Source organism: Salvelinus alpinus, chromosome 2 (genome assembly GCF_045679555.1).
Source record: "Salvelinus alpinus chromosome 2, SLU_Salpinus.1, whole genome shotgun sequence".
NCBI lineage: Eukaryota > Metazoa > Chordata > Actinopteri > Salmoniformes > Salmonidae > Salvelinus > Salvelinus alpinus.
Genome location: NC_092087.1, coordinates 24099920 through 24121109, shown reverse-complemented (window position 1 = coordinate 24121109; position 21190 = coordinate 24099920). Strand labels below are relative to the sequence as shown.

Below are 21190 nucleotides of genomic sequence, written 5' to 3'. Positions count from 1 at the left end.
TATGAGGCTGAAAAGTCTGCTAGTCCACACTGTAAACAGCGTATTTGAGTGACTAAAAAACTTTAATTGTATTCATAGAGAAAGCTTACTCTTTAGCTGATTAACTCTGATCCAACAACAATGGGATCCGAGAACAACACTGATGGGGTTCAGTGACCTATCAACTTTTCCACAACCATTCTGGAGACTATAAAACACAACTCCTTGTCCTCCATGAAGGCATCAATATGAAGTTGGTTTGCAGGGAATGCTGAAACGTACCCAGAGTAGAGCATATCTCTCAGATCAGAGTCTACCTTTCCCAGGTTCTCTTCACAGTCAGGTAATATAGTCAAGGCTCTCAGGAGAGCTTTGCTCTTTGGAGCTTTGGCAAACTCGTTTTGGATAATGACCCAAAGCTGATGTGCAAAGCAGAAGTGCGTCGTCATGTCTTTATCCATCATAGTCATGACGGGGTCAATTGAAAAGATGTCATACACAAATTTGTTGATGATGTGCATAAATTGGGAATTAGGCATAGTTCCAGTGGACATTAGGGTCCAGTAGTTCACAGCTTTGTGTTCTTCAACTCTGCAGTACTCTCCACAGTCACCAGTTCTCATAGGGTACCGTTGAGAGTACACACTGGGAAAGAGCTACATCATGGCTCTCACAATCAGGCAGGCAATGTCTCTGGACACCATTTGGCTCTTAGAGGAGACATTGTACTGAAGGATCATCTTTGTGCTCGACCAGTCAGAGCACTGGGCCAGTTGATCATACACAGAGGCTAGAATCTCTTCCACCTCAAGTGGAAGTTGGCCTCTGTTTCTCCATTGGCGACTGACATTCCAAGGTCCGCAGACAGGTGGTTCTCCAGACCCTCAGGACGAGTGTGGCTTCCTTCTTTGGTGCCTCAGAGTATATTTGGCTCAGTAGTTTGGCTCTACAACCCCGCACAACATTGGGATCAATCACAAGACGTTCTCCATGGAGAAGAGGGGACTTACTGCCAAGGTGTGACTCAGACTTCTAGATAAAATGGAAGTTTACACAGGAGGAGGGTCCAGTTATTCAGTCACATGTGATAAGCTGACATACAGAGTTACAGCTGTCATAACAGATCCGGTAACCTCACTATCTCCAGCACTCAGGGCTTTTCTCAGGGCAGTGGGGTCACCAGCCATACTCAGCAGGTCATCAAGAATGGAGCGCATAACCCTGACGCCCACAGGCCTGGAGTAGAGGATCTGTAGCTGCTTCGTATCATTGAAAGCATCTGTGATCTTAAGACTACCAGCAAGTTCCTGCAGCACCGAGATCACCACCCACATCATCAGGTCGACCAATGCCATGCTGGTGGAGCCCTCTCCCTCAGAGGAGTCTCTGTCTGCAGGGTAGGTTCCAAGAATCAGACTAGTGACGATTTCCACCACAACCGCAGATGCACTCTGTAGACTGGAGGCTGGAAGGTAGGTCAAGTCACTGACGAGGTTCTTAATGGCCTTTTGGAGCAAACTTGTGGTCGCAAACCCAGTAGGTTCCCTTTAGAGCCACAGTCTGCTCTCCACTTGCAGGGTTTATGATACAGCAAGACAGCAAATAAAGGCCACAAGTTTAGAGACTATGAACACTACAGCAACAGTGTAAAGTACTTAAGTAAAAAATACTTTAAAGTACTACTTAAGTAATTTTCGGGGGTATCTGTACTTTACTATTTATATTTTTGCCAACTTTTACTTTTACTTCACTACATTCCTAAAGAAAATGATGCACTTTTTACTCCATACATTTTCCCTGACACCCAAAGTACTACTTACATTTTGACAGGAAAATGGTCCAATTCACACACTTATCAAGAGAACATCTCTGGTCATCCCTACTGCCTCTGATCTGGCGGACTCACTAAACACAAATGCTTGGTTTGTAAATGATGTCTGAGTGTTGGAGTGTGCCCCTGGCTGTACGTAAATAAAAAAAGAAGAAAATGGTGCCGTCTGGTTTGCTTAATATAAGGAATTTGAAAATTAGTTATACTTTTACTTTTGATACTTAAGTATATCTTAGCAATTCCATTTACCTTTGGTATATTTAAGTATATTTAAAACCAAATACTTTTAGACTTTTACTCAAGTAGTATTTTACTGGGTGACTTTCATTTTTACTTGAGGCATTTTCTATTAAGGCATCTCTACTTTTACTCAAGTATGACAATTGAGTACTTTTTCCACCACTGCACTACAGAGGCCTACAAACAGGGAACTATGGAACTGATGTGCATATATTACTAGCTAAGAAACACTTGTATCAAGTAAAGTGACACTCACAAGTTAGGAGAGGAAAGGGACGAACACATTGACCATCCAATGCCATGCAGTGGCTGAGCGGATGGGCTGTCACTGAACAACCCTATCATCACAATGTGTCAATGCAATAGGTTCAGAGCTTATTAACAGCTAATAAACTCAAATTATATTTTACTACTGCCTATCTTATGACCAGGCCAGCTCAAAAATGGTGAGATCCCTGCCTTCCCTGTTTTATTTTTGAAACCTGAAGTTACAACAAAGGTAATCATGCTGTTAACTGCTTCTCGGTTGTCTTACTGCCTTCACCTCCAATGAACTTTACAGCGAATAACTGATAGTCAAATTATTAACAATGGGGATTATGAAATGCTAGTTAAACACTCACCTGTCAATGAAGGCTTCCCTCACTTGTGAGGTAAACCAATGCTTCATGTCCTCTGTGGTGACATGAGGAGCAACCTTGTGCTGGGCCTCCAAAGCCAGGAACTACATCAGGGCTCTTTTCTGCAAACAGATGAGAGGCCTCACAATATTTAGTTTGTTCTCTTTCAAGGTTGACTATTTTACCTGATGCGTATAATAAGATATTTCCCAGCACAGATATAATCGTCTTCAGGTATTCATTACTGGTAGAACAAATGACCTGAAATATAAATATGGGATTATGAACAAAATATCGTCATCAATAAAAACGTTATAGCTTATAGATTCCACCTCTACGCAGATGACACCATTCTGTATACTTCTGGCCCTTCTTTGGACACTGTGTTAACAAACCTCCAGACGAGCTTCAGTGCCATACAACTCTCCTTCCGTGGCCTCCAACTGCTCTTAAATGCAAGTAATACTAAATTCATGCTCTTCAACCGATCGCTGCCCGCACCTTCCCGCCCGTTCAGCATCACTACTCTGGACGGTTCTGACTTAGAATATGTGGACAATTACAAATACCTAGGTGTCTGGTTAGACTGTAAACTCTCCTTCCAGACTCACATTAAGCATCTCCAATCCAAAATTAAATCTAGAATCGGCTTCCTATTTCGCAACAAAGCATCCTTCACTCATGCTGCCAAACATACCCTCGTAAAACTGACTATCCTACCGATCCTTGACTTCAGCAATGTCATTTACAAAATAGCCTCCAACACTCTACTCAGCAAATTGGATGCAGTCTATCACAGTGCCATCCGTTTTGTCACCAAAGCCCCATATACTACCCACCACTGCGACCTGTATGCTCTCGTTGGCTGTCCCTCGCTTCATATTTGTCGCCAAACCCACTGGCTCCAGGTCATCTATAAGTCTTTGCTAGGTAAAGCACCGCCTTATCTCAGCTCACTGGTCACCATAGCAGCACCCACCCGTAGCACTCGCTCCAGCAGGTATATTTCACTGGTCACCCCCAAAGCCAATTCCTCATTTGGCCTCCTTTCCTTCCAGTTCTCTGCTGCCAATGACTGGAACGAACTGCAAAAATCACTGAAGCTGGAGACTCATATGTCCCTCACTAACTTTAAGCACCAGCTGTTAGAGCAGCTCACAGATCACTGCACCTGTACATAGCCCATATGTAAATAGCCCATCCAACTACCTCATCCCCATACTGTTATTTATTTATTTTGCTCCTTTGCACCCCAGTATCTCTACTTGCACATTCATCTTCTGCACATCTATCACTCCAGTGTTTAATTTCTATATTGTAATTATTTCACCACTATGGCCTATTTATTGCCTTACCTCCCTTATCCTACCTCATTTGCACACACTGTATATAGACTTTTTCTATTGTATTATTGACTCTATGTTTGTTTATTCCATGTGTAACTGTGTTGTTGTTTGTGTCGCACTGCTTTGCTTTATCTTGGCCACATCGCAGTTGTAAATGAGAACTTGTTCTCAACTAGCCTACCTGGTTAAATAAAGGTGAAATAAATCAAAATAAATAGCTGCACAGAAAGTAAGTAGAGCAAATCTTACCACACAGCTTTTCTATTCATCAATCATGATTCACAGAAATTAGGTCAAACTCCAGTCCAAATCTAATTTTGTCAACCTTATCACATTTATTATTACAATTTATGTTTGCACTTTCTGGACATTCTGGAGTGTTTGGCAATTATGATGCAAAATCAATGCAGCACTGCATAGAATTAAATTATGTAAATTGCCATAAGTGCAGACAGAGATCTGGCTTTTCAAGTTAAATAGAAAACACCATTATGCATATTGATATGATTTGTAATTATTATTATTTTTTTACATGTGGAGCACTCTGAAATAAGCACATCATTTTTATGAAATAAAAAAATATACTCTACCGGTTAAACGTTTTAGAACACCTACTCATTCACTTGTTGGCTGCTTTTCCTTCACCCTGCGGTCAGACTCATCCCAAACCATCTCAATTGGGTTGAGGTCGGGGGATTGTGGAGGCCAGGTCATCTGATGCAGCACTCCATCACTCTCCTTGGTAAAATAGACCTTACACAGCCTGGACATGTGTTGGGTCATTGTCTTGTTGAAAAACAAATGAAAGTCCCACTAAGCCCAAACCAGATGGGATGGCGTATCGCTGCAGAATGCTGTGGTAGCCATGCTGGTTAAGTGTGCCTTGAATTCTAAATCACAGACAGTGTCACCAGCAAAGCACCCCACACCATAACACCTCCTCCTCCATGCTTTATTGTGGGAAATATACATGCAGAGATCATCCGTTCACCTACACCGCATCTCACAAAGACACAGTGGTTAGAACCAAAAATCTCAAATTTGGACTCTAGACCCAGGACAAATTTCCACCGGTCTAATGTCCAGTGCTCGTGTTTCTTGGCCCAAGCAAGTCTCTTCTTCTTATTGGTGTCCTTTAGTAGTGGTTTCTTTGCAGCAATTCGACCATGAAGGTCTTTTCCCAAATAGGGCTATCTTCTGTTTACGACCCCTACCTTGTCACAACACAACTGATTGTCTCAAACGCATTAAGAAGGAAAGAAATTCCCCAAATGAACTTTTAACAAGGCACACCTATTAATTGAAATGCATTCCAGGTTCACCCCGCTATCATCCAGAAGGCGAGGTCAGTACAGGTGCATCAAAGCAGGGACCGAGAGACTGAAAAACAGCTTCTATCTCAAGGCCATCACTGTTAAACAGCCACCACTAACATTTAGTGGCCGCTGCCAACATACTGACTCAACTCCAGCCACTTTAATAATGGGAATTGATGGAAATTATGTAAAAATGTACCACTAGCCACTTTAAACAATGCCACTTAATATAATGTTTACATACCCTACATTACTCATCTCATATGTATATGCATATACTGTACTCTATATCATCTACTGCATCTTGCCATCTTTATGTAATACATGTATCACTAGCCACTTTAAACTATGCCACTTTATGTTTACATACCCTACATTACTCATCTCATATGTATATACTGTACTCTATACCATCTACTGCATCTTGCCTATGCCGTTCTGTACCATCACTCATTCATATATCTTTATGTACATATTCTTTATCCCTTTACACTTGTGTGTATAAGGTAGTAGTTGTGGAATTGTTAGGTTAGATTACTTGTTGGTTATTACTGCATTGTCGGAACTAGAAGCACAAGCATTTCGCTACACTCGCATTAACATCTGCTAACCATGTGTATGTGACAAATACAAATTTGATTTGATTTGATTTGAGGTGACTACCTCATGAAGCTGGTTGAGAGAATGCCAAGAGTGTGCAAAGCTGTCATCAAGGCAAAGGGGGGCTATTTGAAGAATATAAAATCTATTTTGATTTGTTTCACACTTATTTGGTTACTACATGATGCCATATGTGTTATTTCATAATTTTGACTTCTTCACTACTATTCTAAAATGTAGAAAATAGTAAAAATAAAGAAAAACCCTTGAATGAGTAGGAGTTCTAAAACTTTTGACCGGTAGTATATCTCACAAATAAAATATATAATGTTCAAATAATGTAGTTAAATGTTTATATATATATATATATATAACATTAGTAATCCACATGATGTGAAGATACGTTTACTATTGTGTTTAAAATTTAAAACCACTGAACTGGCATTATATATATATATATATATATAAACATTTAACTACATTATATATATATATATAATGCCAGTTCAGTGGTTTTACATTTTAAACACAATAGTAAACGTATCTTCACAATGTGGATTGCTACATACGTAGGAAGTCTACAATTTCATCACGTATAGCCTACCTTTACAGTTAGGCTACTGCAATTTATTTACTATCCATTAGATGTCATAGACTACTATCCGACTGATGTATAATTTCTTTCGTATATTTTCAAAAATGCGAACGTGTATTTTCCTTGAAAACTAAAAGGTGACATTCAAGTCTCTGCCGAAACCCGGGATCGAACCAGGGACATTTAGATCTTCAGTCTAACGCTCTCCCAACTGAGCTATTTCGGCAGACATGATAAGAACGAATCCAACAGCCATTTTGAAAACACCATTGCCTTGTGGGACATGTTAGTTTCTGTGCAACTTGACAGATACACCTGCAGAGGTCGCCATAAGGCTAAAGATTGTAATGTGACGTGTAACCAAAGATGGTTTAGAATTGTCTTTCTATACCGCAAACGTTTGGTATAATTTATGTTGAATATTATTGTATTAAATTGTGTTACATTGTAAACAGAATACTATATTGACCAAAAAACAACAATATGAAATACACCCCATATACTACCCACCACTGCGACCTGTACGCTCTCGTTGGCTGGCCCTCGCTTTATACTCCTCGCCAAACCCACTGGCTCCAGGTGATCTACAAGTCTTTGCTAGGTAAAGCCCCACATTATCTCAGCTCACTGGTCACCATAGCAGCACCCACCCGTAGCACGCGCTCCAGCAGGTATATCTCACTGGTCACCCCCAAAGCCAATTCTTCCTTTGGCCGCCTCTCCTTCCAGTTCTCTGCTGCCAGTGACTGGAACGAACTGCAAAAATCACTAAAGCTAGAGACTCTTACCTCCCTCACTAGCTTTAAGCACCAACTGTCAGAGCAGCTCACAGATCACTTCACCTGTACATAGCTCATCTGTGAATAGCCTATCCAATCTACCTCATCCCCATACTGTATTTATTTATTTATCTTGCTCCTTTGCACCCCAGTATCTCTACTTGCACATTCATCTTCTGCACATTCTACCATTCCAGTATTTAATTGCTATATTGTAATTACTTCACCACCATGGCCTATTTAAATAAAGGTGAAATAAAAAAATAAAAAAATCTAATCTCGATAGTAGTGCCTGCAGCTCGCTCTGTTGATGGTTGTTGAACTATTGCTCCTGTGCTTTGCATGTCCTGCAGCTACAGCCCACACATACAACTTATTTTGCCTTGCCATGCTCAATACAGCCTGTACTCAAACTTTAGATAGTGTGCTCATAGCAACGGAGAACCCATAATTTGTACACACACACACACACACACGTGGCTGTGTATGTGTGTGAGTGTGGCTGTGTATATGAGTGTGTGTGGACATGCATGATAAAGTTGTTACCTTCCTCTTCATCTGCCTCCAGCTGCAGCCTTCACAGCAGGCCTTCCCTTAACACATTTCTCTACTGAAGGAAAGACTTTCATGAAGTACTGTAGCTCCCCAGGCTTCAACTCCAAGCAATTTTAAACCATGTATTCTAAAGTGGCTGTATTCATGTAGCACTGTGTGGTACTCATCTTTATTCACGAAAAATGTGCCTGTTATTGAAAAACCTATAGATGACAACAAGAACGCAGAAATTTAGAAGCCAGATTAAAGGTGATTGACTGCAAACACAAGCCCCAATACAATAGTCACATTTATTGATATTTTCATTGTCTTCTCTCTATACATTTAGATACAAGAAAACAACACAATGGGAATTTATACAATGAATACATGTGATGCATGTGCGTATATAAAGCGGGTATGAACATTCAGTAGCATAAATCCATCACATTTGTCTCAGGTTTTATGATGATAAGTCTATAAGACACAGTCCCACAGGGAGTAGAAGGTCTGTTTGTGCACCACAGAACAGTACGGTGCTGAAATCAAACAATTAGCCAATAGTGTTCTGTTTTGTTTTTACCTCGCCTACACCAGTGGAGGCTGTTGAGGGGAGGCCTGCCCATAATAATGACTGGAATGGAGAAAATGGAATGGCCATGTGTTTGATGTATTTGATACCATTCCACTAATTCCACTCCAGCCATTACCACGAGCATGTCCTCTCCCATTAAGACGCCACCAACCTCCTGTGGCATACACATGTTTAACTTCTTTTTTCAGTCCTTTATTTTCACATCTTATTTTTTTACCCGTATGCGCAAATAACAAATACATTTTAAAAACTATGTAGGCTAAAATCAAATCTACTACCGGCATATTTATTTGTCACATGCACTGAATACAACTGATGTAGACTTTACCATAGAATGCTTGCTTACAAACCGTGTAGACTTTACCATAGAATGCTTGCTTACAAACCGTGTAGACTTTACCATAGAATGCTTGCTTACAAACCGTAAATATACCGGTAGTACACAAACCTACCTGTGTTTCCTACAGGCAAATTATTCCTACAGGCAAATTATTACAAAAACACCTGTTAATTTGCGCCGGCTCTGGGGACTTTTGCAGGTACAAATGTGTTTAATTGGTTTGACACAAGGGTTGACAAGATGGCCATGACAGATGTCCTCTACTATAACAACATCACTCTTTGTAATACGACCAAATGATGTGGGGACCAACCGACAAGTTGGAAATCACATTGAATAAGTTACAATGTCTATTTTATATACAACACATTGCAACAGATAAATATCAATACATGATTACAAATTCAGTGCCACATAGTGATTTGTGGACATATTTATGAGCTTTGTGGAAGTTTATCTGTCAACAATTAAACATTGTCTGTCATCTGTTTACTACAAACTATCCAATGCAACAGTCTATTACATAGGGAGATCTTTAACCTCTCTATTTACAGTGCCTTCAGAAAGTATTCATACCCCCTTGACTTCTTCCACATTTTGTTGTGTTACAGTCTGAATTTAAAATGAATTAAATTGAGATGTTGTGTCAATGGCCTACCCACAATATCCCATAATGTCAAAGTGGAATTATTATTTTAGAATTTTTTACAAATTCATAAAAAATGAAAAGGTGAAAGATCTTGAGTCAATAAGTATTCAACCCCTTAGTTATGGAAAGCCTAAATAAGTTCAGGAGTAAAAATGTGCATAAGTTACATAAGTTGCGTAGACTCACTCTGTGTGCAATAATAGTGTTTAACATGAATTTTGAATGACTCTCATCTCTGTACCCCACACATACAATTATCTGTAAGGTCCCTCAGTGAATTTATTTCACAGATTCAACCACAAAGACCAGGGAGGTTATACAATGCCTCGCAAAGAAGGGCACCTATAGGTAGACGGGTAAAAAAATAATGTTTTTACATTTAATATCCCTCTGAGCATGGTGAAGTTATTAATTACACTTTGGATGGTCTATCAATACACCCAGTCACTACAAAGATACATGCTTCCTTCCTAACTCAGTTGCCAGAGAGGAAGGAAACCGCTCACGGATTTCATCATGAGGCCAAAGGTGATTTTAAAACAGTTAAAGAGTTTAATGGCTTTGAAAGGAGAAAACTGAGGATGGATCAACAACATTGTATTTACTCCACAATGCTAACCTAATTGACAGAGTGAAAAGGAATAAAAATATTCCAAAACATGCATCCTGTTCGCAATAAAGCACTAAAGTAAAACTGCAAATAATGTGGCCAAAAATGAACTTAATGTCCTGAATACAAAGCATAATGTTTGGGGAAAATCCAACACAATACATCATTGAGTACCACTGATCACATTTTCTAGCATGGTGGTGACTGCATCATGTTATTGGTATGCTTGTCATTGGCAAGGACTAGGGAGTTTTGTTGTTGTTGGTAAAAATAAACAGAATAGAGCTTAACACAGGCAAAATCCTAGAGGAAAACCTGGTTCAGTAGGCTTTCCAACAGACACTGGGAGACAATTTTACTTTTCAGTAGGGCAATAACCTAAAACACAAGCCCAAATATACACTGGAGTTGCTTACCAAGACGACATTGAATGAGTGGCCTAGTTACAGTTGACTTAAATTGCCTTGAAAATCTATGGCAAGACTTGAAAATGGATGTCTAGCAGTGATCAACAACTAACTTGACAGAACTTGAAGAATTTTTAAAATAATAATGTGCAAGTATTGTACAATCCAGGTATGCAAAGCTATTAGAGACTTACCCAGAAAGAATGACATCTGTAATCGAGTGTAACGGAATTCCTCCTCCTCTTCATACGAAAAGGAGGAGTGGTGATTCGACCAAGACGCAGCGTTGTAACTTGACATAATATTTATTTAGACACGACAAAACAACGAAGACAAAAAACGAACTATACTTGAATTAACTAACAAAACGAATGTAGACAAACCTGGACGTAAGAACTTACATGTAACACGAAGAACGCACGAACAGGGAAATGACTACATAAAAACCGAACGAACAAAATGAACAGACAAACCGAAACAGTCCAGTATGGTGCAACATAGACAGACACTAACACAGGAGACAACCACCCACAAACAAACAATGTGACCCCACCTACCTTAATATGATTCTCAATCAGAGGAGATGAAAACCACCTGCCTCTAATTGAGAACCATATTAGGTACCCAAACCAACATAGAAACAGAAAACATAGACTGCCCACCCAAACTCACGTCCTGACCAGCTAACACATACAAAAACTAACAGAAAACAGGTCAGGAACGTGACATAACCCCCCCCTCAAGGTGCGTACTCCGAACGCACCACCAAAAGTCTAGGGGAGGGTCTGGGTGGGCATCTGACCACGGTGGTGGCTCAGGCTCAGGGCGAGGTCCCCACCCCACCATAGTCAATCCCAGCTTACATCTCCCCCTTAGAATGACCACCCTCTTTTTCCACCCACCTAATATAAGGGGCAACACCAAGATAAGGGACAGCTCCGGGACAAGGTAGCTCAGGACAGCGAGGTAGGTCGAGATAGAGAGGTAGCTCAGGATAGAGAGGTAGCTCAGGATAGAGGGGCAACTCCGGACTGAAAGGCAGCTCCGGACAGAGAGACAGCTCTGGACTGAGGGGCAGTTCCGGATTACTGGCAGCTCCGGGCTGGCTGACGGCTCTGGACGCTCATGGCTGGCTGACGGCTCTGGACGCTCATGGCTGGCTGACGGCTCTGGACGCTCATGGCTGGCTGACGGCTCTCGACGCTCATGGCTGGCTGACGGCTCTCGACGCTCATGGCTGGCTGACGGCTCTCGACGCTCATGGCTGGCTGACGGCTCTGGACGCTCATGGCTGGCGGCTCTGGACGCTCATGGCTCACTGGCGGCTCTGGACGCTCATGGCTCACTGGCGGCTCTGGACGCTCATGGCTCACTGGCGGCTCTGGCAGATCCTGTCTGGTTGGCGGCTCTGGCAGATCCTGTCTGGTTGGCGGCTCTGGCAGATCCTGTCTGGTTGGCGGCTCTGGCAGATCCTGTCTGGTTGGCGGCTCTGGCAGATCCTGTCTGGTTAGCGGCTCTGGCAGATCCTGTCTGGTTAGCGGCTCTGGCAGATCCTGTCTGGTTAGCGGCTCTGGCAGATCCTGTCTGGTTGGCGGCTCTGGCAGATCCTGTCTGACGAATGGCTCTAGCGGCTCCTGACTGACTATCGGCTCTGACGGCTCGGGACAGACGGGCGGCTCTAATGGCTCGGGACAGACGGATGGCTCAGACGGCGCTGGGGAGGCGGATGGCTCAGACGGCGCTGGGGAGACGGATGGCTCAGACGGCGCTGGGGAGACGGATGGCTCAGACGGCGCTGGGGAGACGGATGGCTCAGATGGCGCTGGGGAGACGGATGGCTCAGATGACGCTAGGGAGACGGATGGCTCTGGCCGGATAAGGCGCACTGTAGACCTGGTGCGTGGTGCCGGAACTGGAGGCACCGGGCTAAGGACACGCACCTTCATGCTAGTGCGGGGAGCAGGGACAGGGCACACTGGACTCTCAAAGCGTACTATTTGCCTGGTGCGTGGTACCGGCACTGGTGGCACCGGGCTGCGGGCACGCACATCAGGACGAGTACGGGGAGAAAGAACAGTGTGTACAGGGCTCTGGAGACGCACAGGTGGCTTAGTGCGTGGTGCCGGAACTGGAGGCACTGGGCTGGAGACACGCACCATAGGAAGAGTGCGTGGAGGAACAGGGCTCTGAAAACGCACTGGAAGCCTGGTGCGTGGTGTAGGCACTGGTGGTACTGGGCTGGGGCGGGGAGGTGGCGCCGGAAATACCGGACCGTGCAGGCTACTGGCTCCCTTGAGCACTGAGCCTGCCCAACCTTACCTGAAGGAGACGCACTGGTGGCCAGATATGTAGAGCCGGCTTCATGGCACTTGGCTCAATGCTCAATCTAGCCCTACCAGTGCGGGGAGGTGGAATAACCCGCACCGGGCTATGCACCGTGCGCTCTACTGCCTAACACGGTGTCTGCCCATACTCCCGCTCTCCACTCTCCACGGTTAGCCTGGGAAGTGGGCGCAGGTCTCCTACCTGCCCTTGGCCCACTACCTCTTAGCCCCCCCCCAAGAAATTTTTGGGTAGTACTCACGGGCTTTTCGGGCTTCCGTGCTAGACGCATCCCCTCATAACGCTGGTTCCTCTCTCCGGTTTCCTCCGCTCTCCGAGCTGCCTCCAGCTGTTCCCATGGGAGGCGATCCTTACCAGCCAGAATCTCCTCCCATGTGTAGCAACCCTTGCCGTCCAAAATATCCTCCCATGTCCATTCCTCCTTCTTGCGCTGTCCCTTCCTCCCGTTACACCGCTGCTTGATCTTTTGTTGGTGGGTGGTTCTGTAACGGAATTCCTCCTCCTCTTCATACGAAAAGGAGGAGTGGTGATTCGACCAAGACGCAGCGTTGTAACTTGACATAATATTTATTTAGACACGACAAAACAACGAAGACAAAAAACGAACTATACTTGAATTAACTAACAAAATAACAAAACGAATGTAGACAAACCTGGACGTAAGAATTTACATGTAACACGAAGAACGCACGAACAGGGAAATGACTACATAAAAACCGAACGAACAAAATGAACAGACAAACCGAAACAGTCCCGTATGGTGCACCATAGACAGACACTAACACAGGAGACAACCACCCACAAACAAACAATGTGACCCCACCTACCTTAATATGATTCTCAATCAGAGGAGATGAAAACCACCTGCCTCTAATTGAGAACCATATTAGGTACCCAAACCAACATAGAAACAGAAAACATAGACTGCCCACCCAAACTCACGTCCTGACCAGCTAACACATACAAAAACTAACAGAAAACAGGTCAGGAACGTGACATCAAGGCTAAAGGTGATTCTAGCATGTATTGACTCAGGGGTGTGAATACTTATTTTTTAATAAATTTGCTAATATTTCTAAAAACATGTTTTCACTTTGTCATTATGGGGTATTGTGTGTAGATGGGTGAGCCCAAAAATCTACTCAACCCATTTTGAATTCCGTCTGTAACACAACAAAATATTGAATAAGTCAAGGGGTCTGAATACTTTCTGAAGTCACTGTATATATGAATAGATGACAGTGTACACTATGTACATAGTTCCATCTTATATTATATCAGTAGGATATATACATATTCTTGTTCAGAATCAATGACACCTTTAAACCCATTCTTAAAGTAGTTAAGGCATGGGTAATACAGATGTAGGATCTTCATTTGAACACTCTTTTGTTGCTGAGACTTTTCCTGCTCAGCAGGAAATGCAATCTTGCTGTGCATTCAAGTTTTAAAAAGGCTTCTAAATTTTATAATTTCCACTTTAAAATGTCAGACTTGTTTTACCCTAAAAAAATGTATCAAACCCTACAAAAAATGTCCATTAATTATAATCCACATAATAATTCACATTTCCTGTTGATGCAGGATTGTTTTCCTGTTGTAGCAAACTTGCTTCAAATAAGGTCCTACATCTGTATTTAGCAGATCCAAAAGGATATGTATTTGTGTATCTATATGGGTGACAATGTTTTTGTGTTGTCTTAGAAGCTGCCTTCCAATGCTTGAGTGGGTGGAATTCTGATCCTCTGCTTGCCAAACAAACACTCATATAGGCTACTGTAAAGAAGTTACATAAGCATCTTAGTGTTTGCACTCAGTGATATACAGCAGGGTTTCCTAAACTCGGTCCTGCACCTGGGGGGGTGCAACTAGTGTGTGCTATTCTTCAGGGGCTCTACCAGGCAACGGTCAATGGTTTCGCTGCCCTCCAGCTGTAACTGGCGTCCCTTCCTTGGCTCCACCCAGGAGTTGTGTGTGACGGTCTCTCCTGGCGAGGGGTCCACCTGCAGTAGTGACACCACCCTCTTCTTCACCTTGGCTCTGAGGGCAAGCCGTAGCTTCTGCCTGGTGAAGGCATAGAGCAGTGGGTGGGAGATGGTGGTGCCATAGGCCAGGGCCAGGAACCAGAGGCGCAGGCTGACCAGGGTGTCACTGGGGCCCAGGCCCAGGATCAGCACATTGGCAACGGACAGAGGAGCCCAGCAACCTAGGAAAGTGGAGATGATGAGGAGGGACATCCTGAAGACGCGCTGCTGGCGCTCCCGCCGGTCCCGGTGACGCCTCACGGCCCGCCGCAAGGCAATGATGGCCGACACAGATGCCTGAACAGTGGGACCGGTGACAGGGGCAGCAGGTGCAGGGGTAGCAGCAGCAGCGCCTTCTGAGCTAACCAGAGGGGCTGAGGACAGGGCTGGGGGGGAGGTGGCTGTGGGAGATGGGATGAGTGGAGGGTGAGAGAGGTGCTTGGTTGTGTCTGTACACTGCTCTCCTCCCTCTATCACTCCCAGCACTGCCTTCTGCTTCTGTCTCTTACGGCGCCCCCTGCAGGAGGTTGCCCTGAAACACTGGCTCTTTTTAATATGGGAGCCGATGCGAATGTTCAAGGCCCGCAGGATCCGTGAGTATGTGAACAGCATGACTGCCACTGTGATAAAGAAGATGGGCACCTGCAGCAGCAGGTGGTAGTACATGGCCAGGCCTGTGTGGTAGCCCTGTCCACCCACACAAAGCAGCGTCCGGTTACGCCACACTAGTGCCAGGGTGATGTCGGGGGAGGAGGAGGAGCTGTGCTGTCCACACTCCGCCCCTCCGGTAAGAAACTCCACCTCCAGAAAGGGGATGAAGAAGACGGCCAGAGACGTGGCCCAGACGGCAGCTAGCAGCAGCCCCGCCCTCTGCGGGGTGAGCAACCGGTTGGCGGGTCGGACAGAGATGTCGTAGCGGTCCACGCTGATGACCAGCACATTGATGGCGGTGGCGATGGAGGCGAAGGTGACACAGGCTTCGTGGAAGCAGCAGAGCAGGGCCAGGTTGGGCCCTGGGGGTAGCAGCACCACCACCAGGGTCAGAGGCAGACACAGCACGCACAACATCACGTCCAGCACATGCAGGTTGACCGTGACCATGTTGCTGACCGAGTCGACCAGGTTGGACTGAGAGCAGTAGAGCACCAGCACGGTCAAGTTGCTGCTGAAGCCTAGCACCAGCTCTAGCATGAGGAAGGCGGTCAGTGACACCTGGAAGCCCAGGGGGTACGGCATGTACCAGGCTGTGCTGGAGGAGACACTTCCCCCCGAGACCTCCTCCAGGGCCCCCACACTTAACACCGTCCCAGCCCAGTCGCTCGAGGCTGGGGTCGGGGTGTAGCTGTCTGTCTCCATGGTGGTGACTTCTCAAGCGTCAGGGGTAGTATTAACCGTGATGTGTTCCCATTGTGCAAACTGGCTCCATGATGATGGTGATGGAGAACAGCGCAGTAACAGTCCTGTAGAGAAAGGGAGACGGGGGATGAATTGTGTGTCTGATGGGGGTCTTGAAATGGTTAAAGCTATAAGCCAAAGATAAGTAATCAAACACACAGGCAATCAATTGCTCTTAATGGATTATCAGAAATAACACATTCAACAACTTAGAAATGGGTTCTGATCTTTGGCCAGTAAGCTATAACTTGGATCACCTGCTGGATCGTTCTGACAATTCGATGACCTTTGAGATATGTAATTTAACCTAATTTGAACATTTTGTCATAAAGAGCACATGTTCAACTTCATAAAAAACATGTTTTCCCATCTCAATAGGTTAAATATAAAAATATACTGGTAAGTGCCTATTAAGTGCCAAATAAAGTAACAGGGTTTCCGTAACAGGGTTGATGATTTCATCTTAAATCAGCCATGAATCCCATTGTGACAGGGGTAATGGATGCTTGTTGTGTGCAACAGGGATTGGCAATTGAATGCAAGCTCCACCATTTTTTCCCTTCACATTCTAGCCTGTTGTCTATGGTTAACAGGTTTGACGTGTTATGCTCGACTTGCTCAGTTTTCCACCGCAAAACACCAGAAAAGGGCCAAAAATAGTAGAACCAGCTCACCTGCTTTTACATTATGATTTGACTATTAGATGTTCAATGTTTATTTTAAAAATGTTTTTATTAAGGAATAGTTTCACCATATTAAAACGAGTTCAGTTCACATAACAGGGTTGACTTTAAAATGAGGAACAGACGTAAATGAATCACTAATCACATGAACTAAATAATCATGCTCAGAAATTACTTTGTCAAAGCAACAAAATAACTAGGGCTTTACAATGATGGTAAAAACCTGGAGAAATGTTGGGGTTACGTGGGTTAAATTCTTCCCTAGAAGTCACAAAGGAACATGTCAAAGTCTTTATTTATTTAAAAAATTTATTAAAAAAATCTGATTGATTGAATTTTCTATGTGGTCTATATTAAATGGCCCTTCATTGAATATAAGAGGCTTTAAAAATTATAGTTTTTGCATATATTTTTTGCGTAAAGTGCTTAGACTTTATTGAGCAGTTTGTCAGAATTGACAGCTCTTTAAATACATTTTAGGGCATCATAATAAATTCAGAGAAACGGCAGTAGGTCATCTAGAAGCGTCTGTATAATCCCCTGGAGGTGAAATCTACATCAGGGCTCTCTGACAGACACGGCCTCTTTCATCTCCTCAAAGAGATTGACTAAATGTCAGCATTAGTCAAGGTGGCTTTGGTATACAATTCACAGAGCTACTGTAAGAGAGTATTTACAGTGTTACGTCAGGACACGCAGCAAAACAGACAAACATGCATGAACTACACATATTTTATAATAACATATCATTTGGTATTTATGGTGTACAATAATTTCCTGACATTGCCACTTGAAACTGATGAACGCATGTTTGTGTGTAAGAGATGGGAGGAAGTATTAAATATACTAATGCAACTGCAGTAAGTAATTGCAAGCTCTTTTTACATCGCTGTACAATAAAGATGTAACCAACGCACCAATCCACTGCACAGTCTCTCACATATGCTGTGTACAATGCACCCGCAGAAACACAATCAGCCAAACAAAGTAGTGTGCTAAGCCATGTGTGTCAGTGGAATGAAGCGTTCAGAGATAAAATGTATAATTTGTTTTCTATACTGAGGTGCTCGTGGGTAATCAGATTAGTGTCTACATGCCAGACTATAACCCCATGCTGTATTGACAGCATACCAGTGGTGATGTCAATGACACAATTCCCAAACATTGATTAGGGGCCAGCTGCTGAGGGCAATCAATTGATTAATCGAAATCCCAATCTTTGCTCTAAATCAGGAAATCAGACCAATCAGGAAATTGCGCCAGACCCCAACCCCCTCTGCACTACTCTAGAAATAACACATTTGGTTGAACGATGGACCCAATCTCTCATGTTGTCGTTGCCATAGCAACTGAGCTGCGAGGGTCTAAATTAATCAGGGAACACAGATGCTGTAGTACTACGGAGCTACTGTGTGACACCATGTTGGTGACAGTGTTAAACGACCCACGATAGGCTACAGTTACAGCCTCCTTGTTGGGGTTCTAGAAACAGGCAATACTTGTAGAGTTTATTCCAGCACTGGAAGGCGCGTGAGAACATCAATTAAGACATGATGAGATAAATGCCAAGGCAGATACATTTGCCAGTATACTATAAAAGAGAAAACAATGAACCTATAGTGAAAAGAGATAAGGAGAGGTCAGGTAGAAAGGGATGAGTGGAAAGAGGGGAAAATGAGGTGAGAATTAGATGGGTAGGACTAGGGAGGGAGGGATGTGATGGAGCACTGTAGTCCTACGCTCACTTATTATAGAGATTTCCAGCTGTCTGGGTTCGTGGGCAGACTGGCTAATCACGACTAGGCTATGACACGATAAAGAGATACATACAGTGAGACAGGGACTGCGGCTGAACGAATCAGTTGGACGGGCCTTTGATTTCCATAGGCGGGCACCTTTTTTTGTGGGGGGGCAGGGGGAACTTACTATTTATCCTACCATTTCTACCTATCTGAATGAGTTATGATTACTTTTATATGCACATTTTTGTGGTACAGTTTCATTTCTATAATAAAGTTTTAATTTCTCATAATCAGTGTAACGTGGTTAATTAAAATATATATAAATCTAAAAAACTAAATTCAACTAAGATGAGAGCACCAGCCTCTGCCATCTGGACACATTGATCGCCTACACTGTGATCCATTAGTGGCTAAAGAAATGACCGTATGGAATTCAGAGATAGCCTATAAGCCAAATTCAGCAGTAATCTTCAGCAGTAATCTATAACTTCCATCTTCAACTAAGTAAAATACATAGGCCTAAAGCCGACAAATAAAAACAGAAGAAAATATCCTGATGAAAACTCCGCCTGAGTTTCCGGCACCAGTGATCTTGGGACAGACAGATTTTTTTCATGGCATTTTCACTGGATATTTGGGATCATAAGATCATGATATGTTTCTCTTTCACACCGAGGCTTGGTGAATATCGAGGCTGGGAGAGTGTTGGATTTTTTTTTCAAATACTGTGAAGAACTATTATTATTTGAAAAGGATGTAAATTTAAAAAAATACTTTGTTGACTTACAATGTGAGGTGAAGAAAAAATTAATGAGAAGCTCAGCTTATGGATGTGGTGAGTTAAGACAATCAAAAATCAGACATCCCAAATGGGCACTTTCCTACATATGCATGCAGCAGGCCAGGTAGGCCTACTTCTATGCCTGCTCTGGCATGCACTCCCTCTGTATGTTCCTAGAGAAAAACCAGACACTCATTACTCACATGGAGCACTCCAAACAAAAGACAATGAAAACATTTACAAAACTCGTCAATTATGGTTATGAAATAAACCAAAACTTGCTTCTCACAAGTGTAGCAGGTTCTGAACTCTGCAAACAACGTTTTTACATTTACTAGGCCTACTGGTGACATACGTAATGGGGAATTTATGAAAAATAAATACAAGCAATGGGCAAACAATTCACACAATGAATGTGCAAGAATTGACGGGAGACAGCTGAGTGCATTCTGGAGAGCTGAGTTCATGTATTCTGGAGAGAAACAGGCCATATCTTCGCCACACACCCCTCCCCTTCTTCTTGTTGCAACATTTGAAATTATACTCAAGACACATTATCTTCACACATATTTTAGATGCTTTTCACTGACAGCCTCAACTCAATCAGCTCGGCCTATTTCCACACGCGCTGCCCAAATCGAGGGCTTCCCAAATAGGCATACTGTAGGCCTACACACTTGTGAGTTGAAACAATCCACAGCATTTAAAAAAAAAAAAAGCTAATGATCCTCTGTGGCTAAGTCAAGCTCTCTGGTGAAGCATTTTGAATGATTTTATTTAGACAGGAGTTACTATATAATTTGGGCAAAACATCAATTTACTTTAGGGGAAGCCAGCATCCGAACAGTGCACCATGCAATCGCCAAATTTTCTTTCCAGTTCGCAAGCGGCTGGCCTACCAATGGGAGTCGTTGTCCCAAAGGTGGGAAGGCAGGCTACAAGCTTAGGTCTGGATGATATGCCCATAAAAACACATTGGGCTTATTCTGGACAGATTTTGGTAAGAGTGAGCCCTCTCGCTTCGCCTCTTCCTCTCTGCTGGAGAAATCATCTGAGCGAGCCAAACAGCACCCCTCTGTCTTAATATATGTAGCCCATGTATATGATCCTGTCTGTCCAAAAATAGTATGACATGCCATACTCTTTTTTTCCAGACAGCATCAGATACATGCGCTACACATTCTGAGACAGAGGGGTGCTGTTTCGCTCACTTTGATGCTTTAATTTACTTGGTACTCATCCCGGATCCGGGAGCACCCTCATCAGTAAAAAAGCTGACTAGCATAGCCTAGCATAGCGCCACAAGTAAATACTAGCATCTAAATATCATGAAATCACAAGTCCAAGATACCAGATGAAAGATACACATCTTGTGAATCCAGCCATCATTTCTGATTTTTAAAATGTTTTACGGGGAAGACACAATATGTATTTCTATTAGCTAACCACGATAGCAAAAGACACAACTTTTTTTTCTCCACCATTTTTTTTACTGCATAGGTAGCTATCACAAATTCGACCAAATAAAGATATAAATAGTCACTAACCAAGAAACAACTTCATCAGATGACAGTCTGATAACATATTTATTGTATAGCATATGTTTTGTTCGAAAAATGTGCATATTTCAGTTATAAATCATAGTTTTACATTGCAGCCACCATCACAACTCTCACCAAAGCAACTAGAATAACTACAGAGAGCAACGTGAATTACCTAAATACTCATCATAAAACTTTTACGAAAAATACACAGTGTACAGCAAATGAAAGACAAAGATC

At 43.2% G+C, this 21190-nt stretch overlaps 1 protein-coding gene and 1 non-coding gene across 3 annotated transcripts in view; both read right to left on the bottom strand.

Moving 5' to 3' along the window:
* The window catches only part of LOC139557203 (G-protein coupled receptor 22-like), a 37407-nt gene that overhangs the window by 372 nt on the left and 15845 nt on the right, over positions 1-21190 (bottom strand). Inside the window, exon 2 of one of the 2 annotated variants that reach the window (XR_011671350.1) lies at positions 2674-2792. Coding sequence is in view for 1 of the 2 variants with exons in the window: in XM_071371693.1 (XP_071227794.1) it covers positions 14653-16164 (1512 nt within the window). In the remaining variant the exon portion in view is untranslated. Of the gene's footprint in view, positions 1-2673; positions 2793-11976; positions 16269-21190 lie in introns of those variants that run through there. The other variant, XM_071371693.1, reaches the window with a different exon arrangement.
* trnaf-gaa (transfer RNA phenylalanine (anticodon GAA)) lies at positions 6681-6753 on the bottom strand. Its single transcript has one exon. It is a non-coding gene; the product is annotated as a tRNA-Phe (tRNA).